This window comes from Parasteatoda tepidariorum, chromosome 10 (assembly GCF_982258835.1).
Source record: "Parasteatoda tepidariorum strain Cologne lab strain chromosome 10, Ptep-v5.0, whole genome shotgun sequence".
Classification (NCBI taxonomy): domain Eukaryota; kingdom Metazoa; phylum Arthropoda; class Arachnida; order Araneae; family Theridiidae; genus Parasteatoda; species Parasteatoda tepidariorum.
In genome coordinates this window covers 50,206,436-50,228,078 of record NC_141764.1, presented here as the reverse complement: position 1 = coordinate 50,228,078, position 21,643 = coordinate 50,206,436, and the positions used below count along the sequence as shown (strand labels likewise).

General features: G+C 33.0%; 1 protein-coding gene across 2 annotated transcripts in view; it reads left to right on the top strand.

Moving 5' to 3' along the window:
• The window catches only part of LOC107456266 (acetyl-CoA acetyltransferase, mitochondrial), a 71,778-nt gene that overhangs the window by 31,457 nt on the left and 18,678 nt on the right, over positions 1 to 21,643 (top strand). The window contains exons 1-5 of one of the 2 annotated variants that reach the window (XM_043055574.3): positions 14,312 to 14,607; positions 14,784 to 14,808; positions 15,621 to 15,738; positions 18,026 to 18,121; positions 19,754 to 19,854. In XM_043055574.3, coding sequence (XP_042911508.2) covers positions 14,797 to 14,808; positions 15,621 to 15,738; positions 18,026 to 18,121; positions 19,754 to 19,854 — 327 coding nt within the window. In that variant the 5' untranslated portion in view covers positions 14,312 to 14,607; positions 14,784 to 14,796. Of the gene's footprint in view, positions 1 to 14,311; positions 14,608 to 14,783; positions 14,809 to 15,620; positions 15,739 to 18,025; positions 18,122 to 19,753; positions 19,855 to 21,643 lie in introns of those variants that run through there. The other variant, XM_071184688.2, reaches the window with a different exon arrangement.

The following is a 21,643-nucleotide window of genomic DNA, read 5'->3' as shown; positions in this document are numbered from 1 at the left end:
AACCACTTAAAAGAATATTAAAAAGTGATCTTGTTTTTTAAATTTACAATTTACAAATTTTAAAATTGTGAGCAAGGAACGAATATCAATTCATTCCACTATTTAAATTTTTAACTGCTTCATCGGAAATCCGGACCAGAGAAGTACTAACTTCGCAATCATATACGGGATTTGGCGAACGATATTGAATAGAGGGTGACATAACTTTAGCCACTCCCACGTCACAGCTCGTTTATAGGGTGGACCCATTCATACATCCATTCATTCATCCACAGATTGTAATTTTGACATGAACCAGAGAACGATCCATCTCCAATTCAGTACCCCTAGAGGTACGATTTGTTATGGGAACATGGAGGACTTTTTGACCCGACTGATTTAACATGCACAATATACCATTTACGACACTACCGGCTGGGATCAAACTCGCGACCTCTTGGGCATGGGCAAAACGCCCTACCAGCCAAGCTTTACCGGCCCTACTACATATATAATTTTAGTAATAAAATATATTTTTTTTTACCAATAATTTTGAAAATAGTGAAATGTATTGCTTGTGTTAAAACTAACGAAATGTTCCAAACTAAAATGGAACTACGAAATTAATAATACGAACGGTAAACTTTTTCTAAGGAAATATGTAGCAGAACGTAGAACGGAAATGTTCAATTACCCAATGAAAAAAAGCAGCTGGAAAAATATCAGTTTTAGTCCGATTCCGGAAAGATTCATTTTATAGTTCTGCTTTTCCTCAGTTTCATCATAGCATTGAAAGTTTCTGTTTTTTTTTTTTTTTTTTTTTTTTTCTGACGATTTCTTTTTTAATATCGCCTCTTTTTCATTCTTTGAGTAGAAGAAAATGAAAGGCTTGTTTGTGACTGATGATTCAAAAAGTGTTTATCTAGATGACTATTGCGCAATTGTAAAAACTATAACATTGTGAAAAAAGTGGCAGAACATTTAGATTTCGAAGAACTTCAGTAATTTTTAGCGCTAACTACCAATTCAGTTTTAGCGCAGACTACCAATTCAAAATATCCCAACACAATTTTATGTTACTATCATGCATATGTCAATATCATGTATATGTTAATATCATATATAATGTTACTATCATGTTATGTTAACACATTGCAAGCGGGTCACGTAAAAATACGTTTTTTAAAATTTCTTCCATCCATATAAAAGTTTAAAAAGTGGTTACAAAACTGCCTCGTTTCCGCTCTGTTTTTCAAGGAAATTATCCATTTCATCCGATCCAATTATCCAGAAATTATCACCAGAAATTATCAATAATTTCTGGTGATAAATGATTCAGTATATATGTAATAAGTGCTACGATCGCTCTCGGTAGAATGGTAGAAATCACATAAATCTCGGTGAGCTGCCGCGAAGCGGCATTAACCGATTGGTGGGTAGTAATAAATCGATGATGAGAAGCAGTGAGGAGGAATGGAGATGGGAGGAAGAGGAGGTGTTCGTGTGACATGGACAATCATGTAATGTAGAGTGACATGGGGTATAGTTGAACGACAATATAGTCATAAACAATATAAAATAAAATAATCGTGAAAATTATGATGATCGATAATATTAAGGAAGGTCTAGGTCCGAGATAGCCTGGTCGGCAGGGCGCTGGGCCCATGTCCGAGAGTTCGTGGGTTCAAAACCCGCCATCCGAAGACTTCCCGTGTAGTAAATGGTGACTGATGCACGTTAAACCCGTCGAATCGCAAAAGTCCTCCATGTTCCCATAACAAATCAATACCTCTGGGGGTACTGGATTGGAGATCGATCGTTCTCTGATCCAGGTCAAAAATTACGATCTGTGGATGAATGAATGAATGTTTGAATGGGTTCGCCCTATAAACGGGTGTGACGTGTGTGTGGCTAAAGATGAATTTGCCGTAGATGGCGCCACTGAAAAACAAGAGACGCACTCACTGCCTTAAATTTGCTCGGTTTCACCATGCAGGCTTGCCAGTGTGGCAAGTTGCATTAGAAACAACAACAACAAGGAAGGTCTGAGTTAAATATAAAATATATACGTATTTACAACGCACGATAATCAACGCAAATTGAATAAAAAATAAGATAAAAATAAAATAGATCTATGCAATAGGAAAATAATCAATGAGAGAAAATTATGTCATGAGCTCTGTACAGTGGTGACCCAGGCGTCCTGGTTGAATAACCACTTAAAACTAGTGCTCACCACACTAGTCTTAATCGTATCACCACACTAGTGTGGGTTGCTCACCACACTAGTCTTAATCGTACTACATATTCCTTGGGGACGACCCCTTGGGGTTGCTCGCCCTCCTTGGTCCATGTATATGTTGTGTAATACTGTGTGTGTGAATAGTAATTGTGACAGAAAACCACAGTTGGGCTGGGGCTGAGTGTATTTCGTGTGCTAGGGCAACACCATATCCCTAAGGAAAAAGGCAGTGATTGAGCTAAATTTAATGTTGTCAGCAATTAATTCTATATCTAGGAGTGAGTTTAAATTGCTGGTGGTACAGGTTTTTACTTCTATTTAAATTTTTTATATAGACGTTGATGTCATCAATTTTTAGATCCCTTTTTATACTATTATTGCTAATGCATTTAGGGGCGCCGACGAGTTTTCGAATAATCTTCCCTTTTGCCATAGAGAATTTATTTTTTAAAAGATCTTTAGGGTGGTAATGACGGGGCAGGCATAGGTTAGAATTGGCCTATTGGCCATTAGATAGGCAGTGCGCTTGCATTTTAAGTCTAAAGATGACTTCGAGTTTAATATAGAGTTGAGGGCTCAACAGACACCATTCGCTTTTTTAATAATGTTATTTATGTGTTGTTTCCAATTTAAATTAGAGGTGATAGTGACTCTTAGATATTTTGCACCCTTTGTGGGTTTAATGATCTGGTTGTAGAAGACAATATCAGGAATAGTTCTACCTTTCTTTTTACTATTGAAGATAATCATTTGGGTCTTAGGACAATCTGACCTTTCGTCTATTTGTATATAGAGACGAACTAAAATTCTTATAAAAATATATCATAATATTTGATATTTTAATGTGAATTAATTAAAATACCACTAGATTATATATTTGATACCTCAAGAAAAATATTTTCCGAAACTGTGGAATTTTCGTAGTCGTCGGAGGGTATGTAATACATTATGGTTAGTGAACATGAGTATATCTTATTTTTCCAAGATGAATAAAATAAATGAGTTATCAGTTTTTATCTTTTTGAAATAACAATCATAAAACTGGACAACATCGTTTCCAGTTTTTAGCACATCTACAAAAAAAAAAACTGAGAGCTGCTGCTTACGTATTATATAATATGAATTAAGACTACGAGACTGTTAAAGAACATTATGCTCATTATTCTACTGTCAAAAATCCTCGCTATCAAGATTTTAGCTTCGAAATTGCTTGATTTCTTAAAGATAAAATTGTAGAATTTGAAAGAGCAAATTTACTCCAGAATTTTCCTGCTTCTGAAAAGAAATCGATAAGAATCGATTGAATGAATAGAACATCTGATGAATTTGAAGCCTCGACCTCTGATTTTGAGCCTCAAATTGAAGAAACCACAGAACCTACGACTAAAAAGCAAAAGAAGAACACGAAAGAGTCCTAACACGTTAAAAACACTGCTCTCTCTCCACTCCCACCCAGCTGTCGAGTAAATCTCCTTCTGACACTATCACTCTGACACTACTCCATCAACTTCAGTTCTCACGAAACTCCTTAAGAAAATACATGGAAGAAATACAGTGGAGGAAGTACTGATAGATACTAGCCCTGAAATAAAAATCAAGGAATATGAAATGTCTTTTTATGGATTTAATCCTGATACATCTTGTGATCTTCTCGAAAAACTTAGAGTCCTAAGGATTCGTCTAAACAATATTATAGATTATTCAAATTAAAAATAAAAGTAATAACAGAGACAGATCTCCAATGTCCACTATAGTTTTTATCATGATTTTTCGAGATGACAATAACGCAGTGCGCAGGCCACTTCGATAATTTCCTGAGCACTTACACCGCAGATGTACGATGCGTTAAATGCGCAGGAAATCTCCGAAGCTACCAATGCCAAAAAGACAGATCGCTTCTACCTTATGCCAACTGCAATGGAATGCAGTTTCAGGGTTTAATTTCGGTCCATAGGTTGTTCTTCCCTGCTCTAAAGTAACCCCTTAATAACAATTTGCGTCTGAAATTTCGGGAAACTTGATGACTACATCATTAACGGCATATCGCTGTTATCCGTACGCCCAAGACAAAGTTTATGAACCATCGATGCCAAAAATATTGCAAGAACTTAAAGAAGGAAATTATAAGACATTGAGAAACATTGACAGTCTAATAAAATATATAATATTGGAAACCTGAACGAACTTGATTACAGATTAAATATTTGTCGTGAGCTAAAGTATTAATCATCGAACAGTTGTAATTCTTTAATTTCGTGTATTACGAGGGTTGCTATTTATATTTCTGGCCTAATAATGAAAAAACAAATATGTAGGATCGAAATTGGTTTTATTGTTTTTCAAAATATTCTCCATGATGATCAATACACTTTTGCATGCGTTTGAACCAATTTTCAAAGCACTTTTTCCAGTCCGATTGAGGTAACTCCAAAACATGCGCTTTGAATGCATCAACCGCTTCTTCGGGGGTCGAAAATCGTTGTCCACGTAATTTATTTTTGATGTGTGGGAATAAGAAGAAGTCATTGGGTGCCAAATCAGGGCTGTACGGATGACCCATCAGTTCGATTTTTTCGCTCCGTCAGAAATGCCTTTGTTTGAGTCGATGTGTGAGAGCTCGCATTGTCATGACGAAGAATGATTCGCCTGCTCTTCTGCTTTTTTCGAATTTCTCCGATGACTCCTGGCAAACAAATGGTCGTGTACCATTCAGAATTGACCGTCCTGCGTTGCTCTAACGCCACTGTTGCCACATGACCGTTAATGCCGAAGAAACAGGCAATCATTTGTTTCGATGTGCTTCTTCCTCGAATAACTTTTGTTGGTTTTGCCTCGTCTTGGAAGACCCATACAGTTGATTGCTGTTTTGTTTCCGGCTCATATGCATAGATCCATGATTCGTCACCTGTGTAGATGTTATACACAGCCTTTGATTTACCTTGAACGTATTTTTCCAACAATTCCTTGCACCAATCGACACGAGCCTTTTTTTGAGCGTTTGTCAAATTATGCGGGATCCAACGGAACAAATTTTTTTTATGCTCAAATGTTCATGCAATATTTTATTGATGCTACTCATACTAATGTCCAAAGACGCCTCTATCTCACGGTATGTTACATGACGATCTTGCTTTATTATTTCACGCACAGCATCGATCTTTTCTGGCACAACAACGGATTTTGGACGACCTGCACGGGATTCGTCCTGGATCGAACATCGACCACGATTAAATTCTTTATGCCAATTTTTTTACAGTGCTGTAGGATGGCGCTTTATCGCTGAATAAAGAATTAAGTTCATCCAAGCACTCGTGTCTTGACAATCCACGTCGAAAGTTATGAAAAATAATGGCACGAAAACGTTCACGATTCAATTTTATTTTTTGAAAGAGAAGAACTTTTCAATTTACTGTCAACAACACAAATGAAGCTGTAATGGTAAATATTCTGCTGAATTTATGTTTAAAAATATCAAACTTTCGATTAAAATCGTCTGCGGTCGCCTAGCAACACTTACTGTTGCCAAGGCCAGAAATATAAATAGCAACCCTCGTATTTATTGTAATACTATTATGTAAGTGATAGTTTCGATAATATAGCTATTATCGGAATGCAATCGGAGTGCAATCGGGTCCTTCATTTTTGTTAACCTATATTTGCATTTCACGGAGAAATTTTCGTAATTTATAATCTACTTTAACAGAAATTTGAAATATATATGTTAGTAATGAGTAATTCGCATAGGGCACTTAAAAGTATTAAATAACAACTAGTTTGCACTTGTCAGATTGAGATAAGTTTATAGTGTTAAGGTTTAAGATATTACAAATGCAAAACTGAGTCAAACCACCTGATGACTAAAGCCCGGAATTTCAGGCAATAAAAAATGCAAAAATAGGCAGGCAAAAAGGCATTTAAAAAGCTTGAAATAGGCACTTAAAAAAGGCACTTAAAATTGGAGCAAAATGGTAGTTGGTAATGCCTAAAAGCCTATATAGGTATCCAAGGTATTAAAAAAGTTGCTAGAAGTATCCGGTATACCTACATATTCATTTCACTCGACTGCCGTAGCAATAGTACAAAAGAAGTGGACATAATTGCACACAAAAAAAACCTCAACTGCGTAGGTGCGAAATAAAAATTTAAAACTCGTACTTACAATAATATTGTATGCAAATTTATTCTGATGATTGGTTGTTGTTGCACATCACAACTAGATGCTTTTTCAAATTTTCGAAAGAGAAATTTTGTCTCCTGTCAGTCAATATAGTTTTAAACAAAGAGAAGGATCTTTCTACTTCGACAGAAGTTATGGGCGCGTACCTAAAACAACTTGCCATGGTAGGAGATATGGTTAATTCAACTGTAGTATCACCAGAAAGTACTTTTGCAATGTCCTTGATGCATTCAAAGTCTGTATTTGCAGAGATGACGCTTTCACATTTCTTCCTTATTATGTCACCAAATGGTCCAGGCACAGACATTAGTTCTTCAATAATATTATCGAAAATCTTTAGTGACTCGGACAAAGACATATTTCTTTTTTCCATGTGTTCAATAGCTCCAGGGAGCTTCCCAAAATAAGTTGAAATAAAAGTCAGTTCATTTTTAATTTTAGAACTGCTAAGCAGATTTTTACTTTTTCTTATGGATATTGCCTCTTCATCCGAAAAGCTGGTAAGGACTCGAGTAACTTCCTCAAAATTTGTGCAGTAGTATGAGACTGCTGAAATCCATGTTCCCCATCTCGTAAGGATCGGTTTAGGAGGTAATTGAATGTCTGGTGCAATTTCTTTGAACACTTGAACTCTTGAAGGGGCTTTCACAAATATTTTTTTCACACTAGAAACAAGCGAGTCTACCTCAGGATAGAGATCTCTTACTTCCTCTGCTATCCTGTGCAATGCATGAGCAAGGCACGTTAGATGGATCATATTAGGAAATAAAACTTTTAAGGCATTTCCAGCTTTTTTCATGTAGGAGGCTGCATCTGTAAGAAATAATAGCACTCTTTCATGCTCAGTACCATTTGGCCAAAGTAAAGCCAGTGCATTAGTGAACAACTGTGCAATTGTAGTACTGTTAGTCTTTTGCTACTGTTCAGATGTCAACAAAAAGATTTTATGTTTTTCAAATGGGTCCATAACACCAACAATAACATTCGCAACATATCGTCCAGTTACATCTGTCGTTTCATCTATAGATAGCCATATGCTTTTCGTTCCGATTTCATTTTGAATAGTTTTAAGAACTTCGGTATAACAGTCATCTAAATAAGTTTTCCTTAAAGTTGATTCACAGGGCACACTTTGATTCGTATATTTTTGCAAAAAAGCTCGTATACTTTTATTTTCAAGTTTCCACAGCGGAATGCCGGCATCTACAAATGATCTGCATAAATCCATTGCAAATTCCGATTTGCGAGAAGATAATTGAAAACAAAAGGGAATCAGAGTTGGTGTTTTCCCATCTTTTTTATCTTTTGCTGTTTTATGCTTAGATGTCTCCAAGTGCTGAGATATAAAATACTTCTTCTCAAAATTTACTGACTTCTCGCATGCCTTACAAAACAGAATGCTCCCATCAGTAGAAAACACATCCGACCCAAATTCTTTCACAAAACTGTCCAGTTTTTTGCTTGTGCAGGCTTTTACTTTAGGCATTTTAGAAATAACTAGTAGTACTAGAAAACTTTTTCGCGCTCCTGCTACAATGTGCTCAACCAGCTTGGTGAATTCGTTTTGTAGATAAGAGAGCATACGAGTTATTCGATGGTGTAGGCTATATGGGCCGTAAGTAAGAATAAATTCTATTGACTGTAAGTAAAAATAACTCCAATCTTTTCACTCCCTTTCTCTCTCTCTCCTTACAAAGCGCATCGGGCGAAGGTGACGCCACGTTTTCTGACACCACGACGAAGGTGACGCCATCACGAAGAGACGGAGAGAAAATATTAATAAGACAAAAGGAATTAAAGTCCTAATCTCTATAAATGCATTACAATACGTCGGATGACAGTCAACCATTTCTGTACTTCAAAATTTCTTCATTTTGCGTTTATGCTCGGTCAAAAGCACAAAAAGCTTTGCAGAAAAATTTTAAATTAGACAGAAATAGGCATTTATGAACAAAAGGAACGAAAAAGGCATTTTCAGAAGAAAACGTTTAAAAAAGGCAGAAAAGGGCATTTATGGCATTTTGCCTGAACTTCCGGGCTCTACTGATGACATAAAGTCAGATTCATGACTTATTCATAAGAGTGAAAATGTCACAGACAATATTATTATTCATGAAATCTTGTGAATCATTTCCTTTTAAATATAAGCCAATGAACATTGTTTTTTTTTTTTAATGTTTACTAAAGATTTGCTAATATCTTTTGAATAGAATCACCCTTTTCTTTCTAGTTTAGTGATTACAATCATCTCGAAGTATTTAAAAGAAATATTGACGCACATTTAAATATTTAACCCCTTCAGTACAAAAGTATTTACATATTTATTTATTCAATGATAGCTTTATTTTTAACAAACATAGAACGAAAAACAGAGGACGCAACACTTTCTAAAGACGCGGGAGGTAGGGTTGGAATGTCGTGGTGGAAATTAAATTTTATAGCAAAAGTGATGCGCCCTACGTTTTTCTTTTTTGGTCTTACAATTCTTAAATAAAATTCTTTTCTACTTTTTAGTATTATTAAAAAAGATAGTTTTTAAAATTTCTTTTTATACATTTTTATAGTTGTCTGTTAATAAGTTTATCATGGAAAGTATTCGAAATTTCGATGACGACTGCTAGTAATATTTAAGAAATAATATAACTGGTATTGTCTTTATACAACTATTGTAGAAATTCAAGCTATCTAGCTAGTCGAAAAGTATAAAAAAAATTTATTTACGCTGAAACCATTTGTAGCTGTCAGGAAACGGATGAAACTTGTTTTGTCGTCACACACGGAGCTCAAGTGCAGATTTAAGCACTTAAGTTAGTCAGAAAGTGATAGGAATTTTGATAGACGACAAATTTCTATCGATGATATAACGGTGATAATTTACAGCGGCCACCAGACAGGGATGAACCTGAATTGTCATCAGCTCTAGATGAGATTTGATCTCTTGAGTTAGTGGGAAAGACATCGAAGTTTTCGATGGATGATAAATTGTATTTGGTGATGACGATAAATTGAGGATGACGATGAAAACTACGATAAATTTTGTTTGAAGAGGTCAGGAAACGATTGAGCCCAGAGCCGTTTTATCCATTAGGCACTGTAGGCAACTGCCTAGGGGCCCCGCCATGTTCAGGGGCCCTGTGCTACAGAGAAAAAAATTGACAATGTTTCTTAAACAGTAAAAATTTAATTCGAAATTTCAATGACGATTGTCTTGCTCTGTACATTACATCGACGCTATTTTAGTACATTTCTGAACGCATTCCAAATTAGATATTAATATTATGGTAGTTACTTCATATATAACACAGTAATATAATCGCAAGCAATTTTATCGCAGTAATTTTAACGCCGACTAATCAGATGACTATACAGCAAGAGCAGCTTTTTTAACACAACACGCTTGAAAAACGCGCAAAATTCTACGTTGTGAATGCACACTTACTGTTCTGGTACCTACCATAGGTATGTATATTCTATGGCCAAGCTACCAAAGAATATGTAAAAATAAGGTTGGCAGAACTGGTTCGTTCATCGCATGACTGGGGAATTCCCCGATCCGCTAAATACATACGTTGTATTGGGTCATAGACAAAATTTTTGAAACATTTTTAATGTAATCGTTGAATTTTCACTTCGTGCAATTGAATTTTCACTTCGGCTGAACGTTTCCTTAAATTTCTTGTCATACAGAACCACAAAGGGGAAGAACTAGCCACCGAGAATTGAAATTAATTAAAAACTGTCTTCGTTAAACTATGTCTCAAAACCGTTAAAATTCATTGGCCTTAATGGCAATTGAAAATGATGTATTGGAAAGGGTTAACTTTCAGGATGTCTTGAATGATTTTGTAACAAAAAAAGTTAGAAGAGTTAATATTTAAGCTTATTGAATGATTTTTTTTAAATGCATATATTAATTACTTATATTCTTTTCGCTTGATTCAATATTTTTATAGAATAATGTGATAATATACTATATATAATATACTGTGATATATAATAATTAGGATGTTAGAAGACGGTAGGGGAGGGGGCCCGAGACGAGCATTGCCTAGGGGCCGCGACATGCATAAGCCAGCCCTGATTGAGCCTAGCTAGAAGTTTGAATACTAGTTTAAAATTTTTCAAATTTCGGATCGTAAGATTCCACCATCACAAGCTGGAAAGCGAGTTAATTAAAACGTAATAATCAAATACTCTGCTTGAAGAATCTGTGTGTCTGTCTTTATTTTTGGATTTAAAAATCATCACTTACTTATACGAAATCTAATGTGACTCTTGAAATCTATAAGAGCCCGATATTTTGAAATGAAAAGTATTTTTCTTTTTTTTTAATTTATAATATTGAATCGACAAAAGAGGACCCCCAAATAAAAATAAATATATAAACTACATATATATTTATTTTTATTTGGCGAATTTATGGCGCTGTTGCTTTTGGACGAAGTTGAGTATAGCCGACGTACTCTCTGATGTCCAAAATGTAAATTTTGAAAAAAATAATTTTATTAATGACCTAAATCGTCATTATGAGCACAGTTAGAATTTGTTAAATCATTGCAGTTGTTAATCTACTTCGTTTCAAGACTTTTCAATGTATTTCATCATTTTTCTATCACATCGGAGTTCCCACCATATCGCTTTACTGATTTTTCCATGATTCAACAGTTTGTAGTGTAATAAGCATTTTTTTCCATATACGGACTGATTTTTAAAATTCTTTCATCTTGTCTTACATTTTTTACACCATCGTCAGAAAACTCAAAAGGACCATTTTCATTGCCTACGATTTTTTTGCGTGCGAATGAAAACTAGATTGGAGAAAAATATTTATCCACGAAAAACTCGTCTGTCAGGTTCTCGTCAGCATGCGAAAAAATCGCTGGCAATAAGAATGCTCCCCGATTGTGACCACTTGGATAAGTCTGCGTAGGGACTGAGGGTTAGGAAAAACACTATTTTAGGTCCTCGTTAAACTGTTCTACCGTAAAGTGCTCGACTTCGGGTGCAAGTCGTCGGGCTACCGAAGCGGGGGTGCCATCCCCTCTGCAGAGGATCAAAATTGTGATGGCATGTCTTCGGATCATCCTCAGGGATGTTTCCCAGACCGTCGCCAAGAGCCCATTGTGCAGCTCTAGTGCGACGTAAATGAACAAAAACAACAACCTTACATTTTTTATTTATGCCATATATAATTATTTTACACGCTAAAGAAATCGAGTCAGCTTCTTTTCCTTTTTTTTCAATTGGTGGTTTGAAGTTAATACACAACCAGAACGGGAGGAGCCTCTTGACTGTTTCGTTTTCAATGGAAAGCCAGGAAAGGAGTTTAACCAGTTCTCTTACGTAACAAGTCGGGCTTAATGTGATTGATAAAGAGGAAAATTTCTCCACATGCTTCAGAGCCGATTATTGTTCATATTCAGAGCAAATATGAGGCCTTTGTGAGGCAAATATTTAAGTTTTGGCCACAATTTCGATTAACAGTTAACTTAGCTCTGTTACTAAATAAAAATTTGATTAGTTGGCCATTACACCCCATTTACATGGGTCCTGGCATCAGGTTTGTTACGTTATAAGACCGGGAAAAAAACCTGATTTCCACCTTTGATTCTCCAAGCATGCTTCCAGACAAGCATAGACGGGTGAAGACACTTTCGAGTTAAGCCGAAATTCAGGGGAGTGATGATTGGCTCTTTGCGTCACGTGGTTATTTTCTGCAAGTCCTTTGTTGTCCAGCAATTTTACACATGTCATGTCTCCAGCGGCAACAATTTTACTATTGAATATGGAAGTAAAGTAAAACATTCTAAGTATCAATAACATGTTCAAATGTTGTTAAATGTCAACGAGTTAACTCGGCATTACAAGAGTTAACTCGGCAGAAGATTGCTTTCAGACACCTTTTTTCAGTCTTTATGTGAATAGGGTGCTACGGAGGAATGGTGGTGCCAACGAATCTGCAAGTTTAATGAAAGTGAAGAAGATAATTTTTATTATTTATTTTATAACTAAAATCTCGTTTTTATTAAATGAGACGATACCGACCAAAAGGATCTGATTGTCGTCTGGTCATGCAAAGGACGCATCTCTGTCGCAGCAAACTTCTCATTCACTTCTATTTCTCCAGAAGTCCTACATTTCCTACAATGTTTTCAGAAAGTGATGCATTCAGTCGCTTTGTGTCTTAGGTCTGCAAAAAATAGAATTTTCTCTTTTTTTAGTGCTTTGAAAATTGAAAAACGTGTCTCGTTCTTAAGGTTTTACTTTGCTCTCCATTCTCTCTTTGCCCTATTTCTAACATTCATATGTATATGTGTGTGTAAACTTAATTATTCGTTTTAACTGTGATGATGTTATGCTGACTGTTTCCAAGAATTATTGCCCATTAACTAGTGAAAATAATCTTTTAAGAATTTTGACTTTTTTTGGCTCTTTGTGAAAGGCGATTTCTCCATCGTGAAATTAATAAGATAATCTATTTGTATCTATACTTTCTCGTGCATTTATATCTTCAAGAGGCAGTAAAAAACCCATTTCGGCAACATGTATCGGAAAAATGTATATTATTAGTGCAGCTGTAATGGGGCGAAAATATATCCATAAAAATACTTTGTATCTATATAAGAGTATATGATACCTGTAAGACTGCGTTAATTACCATGATGCCAGTAGGGCCCATTTCCAAAGTTAAGCATCATTGGTGTCATCATTAAACATCATTCGTGATAGCGGCTTTTTACGGTATCCCAAAACAAATAAATACATTTTTCCATTAATTTTGTTTTTTAATTCATGACTTACTTTTTTTTATTGCCAAAATTAACTTAGCATCATTGACGCCAATAATAGTTTGTCCCGCAGTGGACTGATCGTTAAGACACGGTTCCCAGCAGATCACCGAAGTCAAGCATCACTGGCTACGGTCAGTGTGCGGGTGGGTGACCACTTGGATCAGCCTGCGTAGGGACCGAGGGTGTGCGATATTGGTCCTCGTTAAACTGTGCTACCGTAAAGTGCTCGACTTCGCGCGCAGGTCGACGGGCTACCAAAGCGAGGGTGCCATCCCCTCAGCAGAGGATCAAAATTGTGATGGCATGTCTTCGGATCATCCTCCGGGATGTTTCCCAGACGGTCGCCAATAGCCCATTGTGCAGCTCTAGTGCGACGTAAATTAACAACAACAACAATAATAGTTTGCCGATTTTTTACGCCCTTTTAAATGAATCAGCACCATTTCTCCATTAATTTGTTCTTCAGTACATAGCTTATTATTTTACTTAAATTAGCAACTATAACCAAAATTAATTTTAATATATTGGTGCATTTTTATGTTTCTTCTCAACGAATGAGTTCCATTTCTCTCTTTATTTTGCTTTTTTTTTCTTTATACTTTTTTTTTGACTTTAAATACTGTTGATTTTATTGTTGTTGTTGTAGTTAATTTACGTCGCACTAGAGCTGCACGATGGGCTATTGGCGACCGTCTGGGAAACACCCCTGAGGATGATCCGAAGACATGCCATCGCAATTTTGATCCTTTGCAGAGGGGATGGTACCCCCGCTGCGGTAGCCCGACGACCTGCACGCGAAGTCGAGCACTTTACGGTAGAACAGTTTAACGAGGACCAATACCGCACACCCTCGGTCCCTACGCAGACTGATCCAAGTGGTCACCCACCCGCCAGTTGATTTTAAATGATTTAGTTTTATAAACATACGTTTTAAAAGCATAACTATAAACAAAATAAACACGTAACCTTAAGAATATTAGACGTAACCCGAATTTGCACTTGATTGATTTTTCGCAAAAGTGAGAATGCAAACTGCAAATTTGCTTCGAAATTTTTATTCCATAAGGTTAGCATAAGCGAAATTAATTTCACCCTCTCTATAACCGTAACTACGTTACTTTTAAATCCAGTTTTGGTTTTGAAATCGTAGGCAATGACAACAGGGTGCAACGTGTTATGTTAATGTCATCCACCGATTTTGAAATATTTTCTATAATTTTATTATTTATAGTCTTTTTCAGTGAAGAGTTTTATGTTTAATACCATTTACATCGCAAACTAAGAAATGTTAGTTATGATCATCTGAAACATATTGTGTTAGTGTTTAAAATCCAAAATTATCTTGTACATTTCTCATTAACTAATCACCCAGTATTAATTAAGGAAGTTATTCAAATTTAAACTAAATAAATCTACTAGTAAGTGTATTTTTGTTATACTATGGTATTATCATTCAAAAATAGTTGCAAAGGTTTATCCAAAAACTATTTGATTTTAATTAGCAACTACGAATTGAGTGATTTATAAATACTTTGAGTAATTTATAATTAATTTATCTTTTTTCATTTAAATGTTTCTAATTTTTGTTTTTCAGATTCGTATTTGAAATGGCAAAACAAGTAAGAGACTATTATTTGTCATTTTATGCATTCTTAATTTGTTTTTTAATTGATTCAGTGATTATCCCAATTGAAGCTTATCTTTAATTTTTATTTATTTATTTAGTTTATGTATTTTTTTAATTTTGTTTATTTATTTATTTTTTGAAGTGAGGTCATTTGTTCTCAGTTTTATTATAGCAATTATATAAATAAAGCTCTAATTGTTTCTTGACATTTTAAATGAATTTTACAATTTACACTTCTTAAAAGCAAATTTAAACTAGATATTTCAAGAAATCTTCGATCACATTTATGTATAAATATTCTTGTATATTTTATTTAAAAATATTAGAACTAAAATTTATACTTGGCATCTCTTTCATTGGTAAATATTTTTTCTGCTCGCATAATAAATGTGAGTGGAGATAAAAGTAAACTTATAAATAATTATTCATTTTAATTATGCTGCATATAATTTCTTTAGAATTACATGTTATAAAAATAACAATGATTTAAATGTATAAAGACATTAATTTTTTGAAATGCGTCATTAACGATTTTACTCAAAACATTTTCAGGATTTTTGAGTTAGGGTCACAATCACCCATGATTAATAATTTTATTGACATATAATTTTGCTTAAAGAAATATTGCCTGGTTTAAAAGATTTATTGTCATGTGCTTTGTTTGTGTAGAGGAACGAATAAAAATTAATTATTAGTGTGAAAAAACACTTTTAAGCGTCATCAATTTGTAAATATTTATTATTCAAGCATGTTACCGAGTTTTATTGCAATTTAGTAAGCTTTTTATTTGTCTCTTCAAACTAGGAGGTTGTTATTATTTCTCATGCCAGAACTCCTGTTGGCTCTTTCCGAGGTGGCCTTTCTTCAGTTTCTGCTGTAGAACTGGGCAAATTTGCAATTCAAGGAGCAGTTGCAAGAGCGGGTAAAGAATAAAAAAATTCGCTACTAATTACTAATTAATTAAACATTATTTTCCTCCATTTAAAATCGTCCAAAATTATACAAAATAAGAGATCTTATTTACACCAATTTATTTGCCAATATAGCTATAGTAGTAAATTTAGTGGAGAGTAATGTTTTTAAGTTCTAAACAAATGGTTGAATACATAATTCTTTAATATAATTATTTTAAAAAGGAAGATTTAAGAAAAATGTATGCTATATATATATATATAGTGTAGTTATTTCTTATCATTCATAAATTAATGTTGTGAAGTATTACCACATTAAATTATATATTTACATAATAAGAAAAACTCTCTCATATTTATGAAACATATTAATCTTTTTGAAAAAATACTTAATAATTATTAAAATATATATATATGTGTAACATAAAAGCTTCAATTAATCTTTTCGTGTTATTCCTTTTCTGTAAATCCTTTTCTTAATTTATTATTCAAAACAAAATGCTTTCTCGCACTTTTAAATTCACATCCTGTCCTTAGATCTATTTTTGGCTCAAGTATGCATTAGTTAAAAGTAAGGCATTTTGTGGAAATTGCTCGACCTATTTAATAAACCAATTACAATCACTAAGATTTCCCTAAAATGAAACATTTTGCTGATTTACTTTGCAAGATTTTCCTTAACCAGGGATCTGTCCAGGCCGAATTTACTACCGCTTAGCGGTACCTTCACAAATTCAATTTTAGGTGAAACGGTAGTTTCACAAATTCAACTTTAGGAAAAATGGTAGTTTCACAAAATACTTTTTCTTAAAATTTTATTTTTGTATCCCTTAAAAAACGATAAATCTATATTTTTACCATGTTTTTGTATTGATTTTGTAATATAATTTTTAATTTTTCACAAATTATGTCTAAATTTTCACAAAATAGGTACCTTTCAGAAAAACCTAGACAGACCCCTGTTAACTTATATTGCACAACATTTCGTGTCCACTTTGATAAACGTTCTCTGTCTAATAATTAAATTTTGTACCCTCCTTCCCTGCCTAAGACCTGTTTTACTCCTTCCACTCGGCTACAACGTTATATATATATATACAGTAGAGAACCGATTATCCGGAATGATCGGGACTATCGCTATTCCGGATAACTGATTTTTCCGGTTTTCTGAATCGCTACAAAAAGCCGTTTTTTTAGTGTTAAACCCAACTAGACAAAAAAAAAAATATTTGGAAATAATCTTAAAAATAAGAAAAAACGATGCGGTAATACACTAATGATTATTTCTGAAATGATGGTAAGGTAAATATCTTTCAAAAAAGAAAGAAAAATCCTAAAATCTTGTGAGGAAAAAAAAAAATTTTTTTTTAAAATTGCGGGAAAATTTATCGAATTTCGTTCCGGTTTTTTGGTTTTCCGGTTTTCTGATTTCCGGATAACGGGTTCTGTACTGTATATATATATATATATATATATTACTGCAAACAAACCCCAATATCCCAAACTATGGGAGACACTAAAGACTTCTATGATATCAAAATATTGGGATATTGAATATTAAATATTTTTCTGTTTAAGCAAATTAATAATTGTACTAACATTTTAAAAGTTGGATGACATGTATTTTCTTCAATAATCGTTCAAAATTTCATCAAATCTACTTATGAGGTGCATGATTTTTATGATGCTTACATGATCTTTATTTCAATTATAATGTTAAGAAAATTATATATTATATATAATCCATAAATAGAGATTATATCTAACGTGCTATCATTTAAAACCTATCCCACAAAGGAAGTAATATTATTGATATAATTTTCTCAGAAAATAAGATAATGTGTCTTTAGTAGCTTGGGAAATTGATCAATCCCACATTACTTAGACCTATTAATATTTAAATGTATTGTCCAGAAGGATACAAAAACCATCTTTCCAAGGTCAAATGTGCTATTCTCTATCCACCCACCAGCATGTAATGTTCTCACTTTTGGGCATATGGCCCTTACTTTAATAAAATTATATTATTTCTCCATGTTCCTGTATTTTTTTCAATAAACACGGCTTCACTGCAAATTAACAATGTTAAAATGCTTTTAAAGCGATATATTGAATTATGTCTGCAAAAGTCCTCATCCCTTTAATAAAAGGAAGAAAGAGCATTAATTTTGGTTTAAAACTTATGGTACCATTATGTTTTTAAATTTTTTTTCCATAACCATTGATGTGATATATTCTATATGAGATTTGAATGTCTATTCATTTGTTTATTATTCTTATCTTACTTTTTGATTACAGGCATAGAAAGTGATGCAATTCAAGAAGTATATATGGGAAATGTGCTCCAAGCTAGTCTCGGACAAGCACCTGCAAGACAAGCTTGTATCGCTGCAGGTATGAATCTTTCTGCTCTTTTTACATTTTCCATGTCAATATAATTAAAATATGTAACTGGGAAATACTTGTAGGAAAAAATTCTTTGCTTAAAATGTACTGATAAAATCAAATAGCCTTGTCATAATTTTGTTATAGTTTTATATGTGATTATAAATAACGTATGAAAACTGTGTGTAACCATTTTGTTTTTCTATTTATTTGATTAAATTTCAAAAGTTTTAACCCATTGCTGAAAAAATTAAAATTGTGTATCACTAGAAATCACAAATGTTTAATTGGTAGAATAAGAATACTAACGGAAAAAAGAAAAAAAAATTTCCTAATTAATTTCTATTAACAGAGTATTCTGAGTAGATAAGTTCTACTGCATTATTGGCATCAAAATGCAATAGAGGTTGCCCAGAGCAGAATTCTCTACCTATGGTACTATTTTGTATGTTTTCCTTATTATCATTAGCAGGATACTCTTTGGTAAAGGAAGTGCATTAATTTCTCTCTTCATTTTCAAATAGATTAAAATCTTGTAAGTTAGGATACTATATGGAACTGAAAATTGAATTAAACATAGTTCTAAAAGAAACAGTCTTGGAAATTTTAGAAAATATGGTTGTTAATTAAGTATGAAAAATATTATTGAAGGGAAAATATGGTAGCACATTCCCATTCAACTGAGGAGAGGGAAGGGTCAAGACATGAAACCGGTCTTCTAGCCAGATGGCTTATTCGAGCATTGAGCTGGTGAATGCTTTATGGTATGCTTTACTGCAGGCTTTATAAATTGAGCCCTGTATTAACCTGGAGTGCTACAAGGTGTTAATGACTTCAAGACTAATATTATCCTTTTAAATGTAATCAGTAGCTTATCAAAACGAAAATTTCCATGTATCGGAATTTTTTATTTTATTAATGTAAGTTATGAAAATTGTGTCTTAAGTGAAAAAGCTTGGAGGTTTTTCATTCTCTTTGCTATTTCATACATACCTCAAGTTGTTTTTTCAACAGTTGTCTAAAAAAAAAAAGGAAATATAATTATTATTGCTCATGTGAAAGTTTTCTTCTGTAGGTCATCCTAATTTTTTTATCGACTTCTGTTAACGTATATGTTATTAGAGAAAAAGTACTATTGTGTTATTGTTTGTTCTACTGTATTACCATTAAAATATGAAAACAATTCATTCCCTTCATTTCAAAGTTCATAATTATTGCTTCTACATTAGTTTTCTTTTAAAGGTCTTTCCTTGATCCTATTATATTTTATTTCGATTTCTGTTAACATTTGTTTTATTTTATTAGAAAAAAAGTTTTAACTGTATTTTTTTATGCACTACTATATTATTTTATATTATCTGTACTTTTTATTATCTATTATGATATAAAAGTATAAAAACAATTCACTACTCCATGTAAAGTTTTATTACTATTACTTATATGAAATTTTCTTATCTATGCTACTTTTTTCTAAAAATAAATTTCTCTTAACAGGTGTATTATTAAAAAAGAAAAATTAATGTATGATATACTGTATCTTTTATTTTATTACCTTTACGATGTGAAAAAACAGTTAATCCATTACTTGTAAGGTTTTATAGCTATTTCTCTTTTGAAAAAAAAAAAATTTTTTTTTTGCAGGTCTTCTTCCATCTACTACCTGTACAACTATTAATAAAGTTTGTGCATCTGGTATGAAAGCTATTATGTTAGGAGCTCAAAGTATTATGTTAGGCTTTCAGGTACATTCCGATTATTATCTCTGTTTCATTGTTAAAAACTTTTATTAAATATAACTTAAATTTTTCTATTATATACACTATTGCCCAATCTAATAACATGGGTAGGACTGGTTTGTTATGTAAAAAAATGCAAGTCAAAATGTGTTTTCACATCAGTTAATAACATTCTTTTTTCAGCCAACTCTTATTGACTAAGATTAATTGATTTATGTACATATATACATGGTGTCCAACAATTTTGCAACAAACCTTTCGAAAAAATAGGGCACATCATTAAATTTGCATTACAATTCATGACTCGAAATGTCATTTTACACTACTGTGCTGTGTAGTACACCTAACAGCACTGTGTGGGCATCCTTAGGTATACTCTCCCTATACGTCTAATTCATCAAATTATCATGTATCATAAACTTTAGGAATCTAGTACTCATGGCGAAACTTTCCTGTTATAATCAAAGAAATTGTTTCTTGTAATTGTGTCCCGCAATTAATGCTTTTTTGGTATCCAGTATGCCTTTTAAGCATCAATTGTAACCTTTATTCATCTAGTATGCCATTTGTTCTCATCATGTTCATCAAAGGTTTTCTTGCAATCTCTTGTGTTCTTTCAGATCTTCTACTTCTCTTAATTGACATTTTTGGTCTAGGTTACCCTTTTTTCAAGCCTTATAGTTTATCTCAAATGTTTTTTTTTTTTGACACTCTGTGAAAATGGGTGTCTGTATAAGTTTTTCTTTCATGTTTTCTTCTCTATCAATGTTGACTACATAGTAAGAAGCATGTTTTTAACAAAATGTAAAAAAAAGTTTTTGCTTTTATTTGTTGTATGTATTTTATTTGTTGTTAAACAAAATATGTAAAAGGTTTTTCATGCTAAGTCAGAGTGGGAAATTTCACCTTGCCGGCTTGTTTTTGATGACCGAACATTTAAGTCTGACTAGTAATTAACAAAGTTTGACTTAAGAATGACAAAGTCTGAGAGTCACAAGGGCTAGAGTACCAATTGGCAGATGGTACTCTAGTGCTGAAAAACAGCGGTATGCAAATATGAAGCTTCAAAAGTTTAGGAACATTTCTGATAGTTTTCTTATTTCAGTGGTATTTATTTCAATGGTATTTTTCTTATTTCAATGATATAGATAATATTGAAGTCATTGAGATTTTATGGCAAACTTATATTTTTAATATTTTTATTATTTTCTGATAAATATGGTTCCCTTTTTCAGTTTATACATTCTTATATAGTTTTAGCCACCAATAAGTTCTTTTTACTACAATATTCATTTTAAAAATATGTTCATATTTTTTGTAAAAATAGGGACTAGCAAAAATTTTAGTCTGACTAGTACCTTTAGATCTGAAATTTCATGTCCTGCTTTCAGTATTTCTTCACTTAATTTGCATAGAAAAAAAAGATAGCTGCACTGGCAAGAAGTCATATCTTTCCTTTTATTAATTTCAGGGCAAAAGGGGTTTACTACAGTATAAAAATCATTTTTCTTATGAAATTGCTTGAATTTCAATTATTTGATTAGCAATATAAGAAATTATTAATTAAATGGTTAATAATTTTAAATATATTCTGGTGCTTTAGGAGCAAAAATATTAAATATTTATATACTTAAAATAATATATTTTAAACCGTAAAAAGGCCTGATTTATCCTCTTTTTTTAATTGATTTAAATATTTTTTTTTCTCAGGATTCACAGGAGAAACCTAATATGTACTTTACCTCTTTAAAAATAAAATAGTATTAATTATCGATGTTTACTTTGAGATTTAATT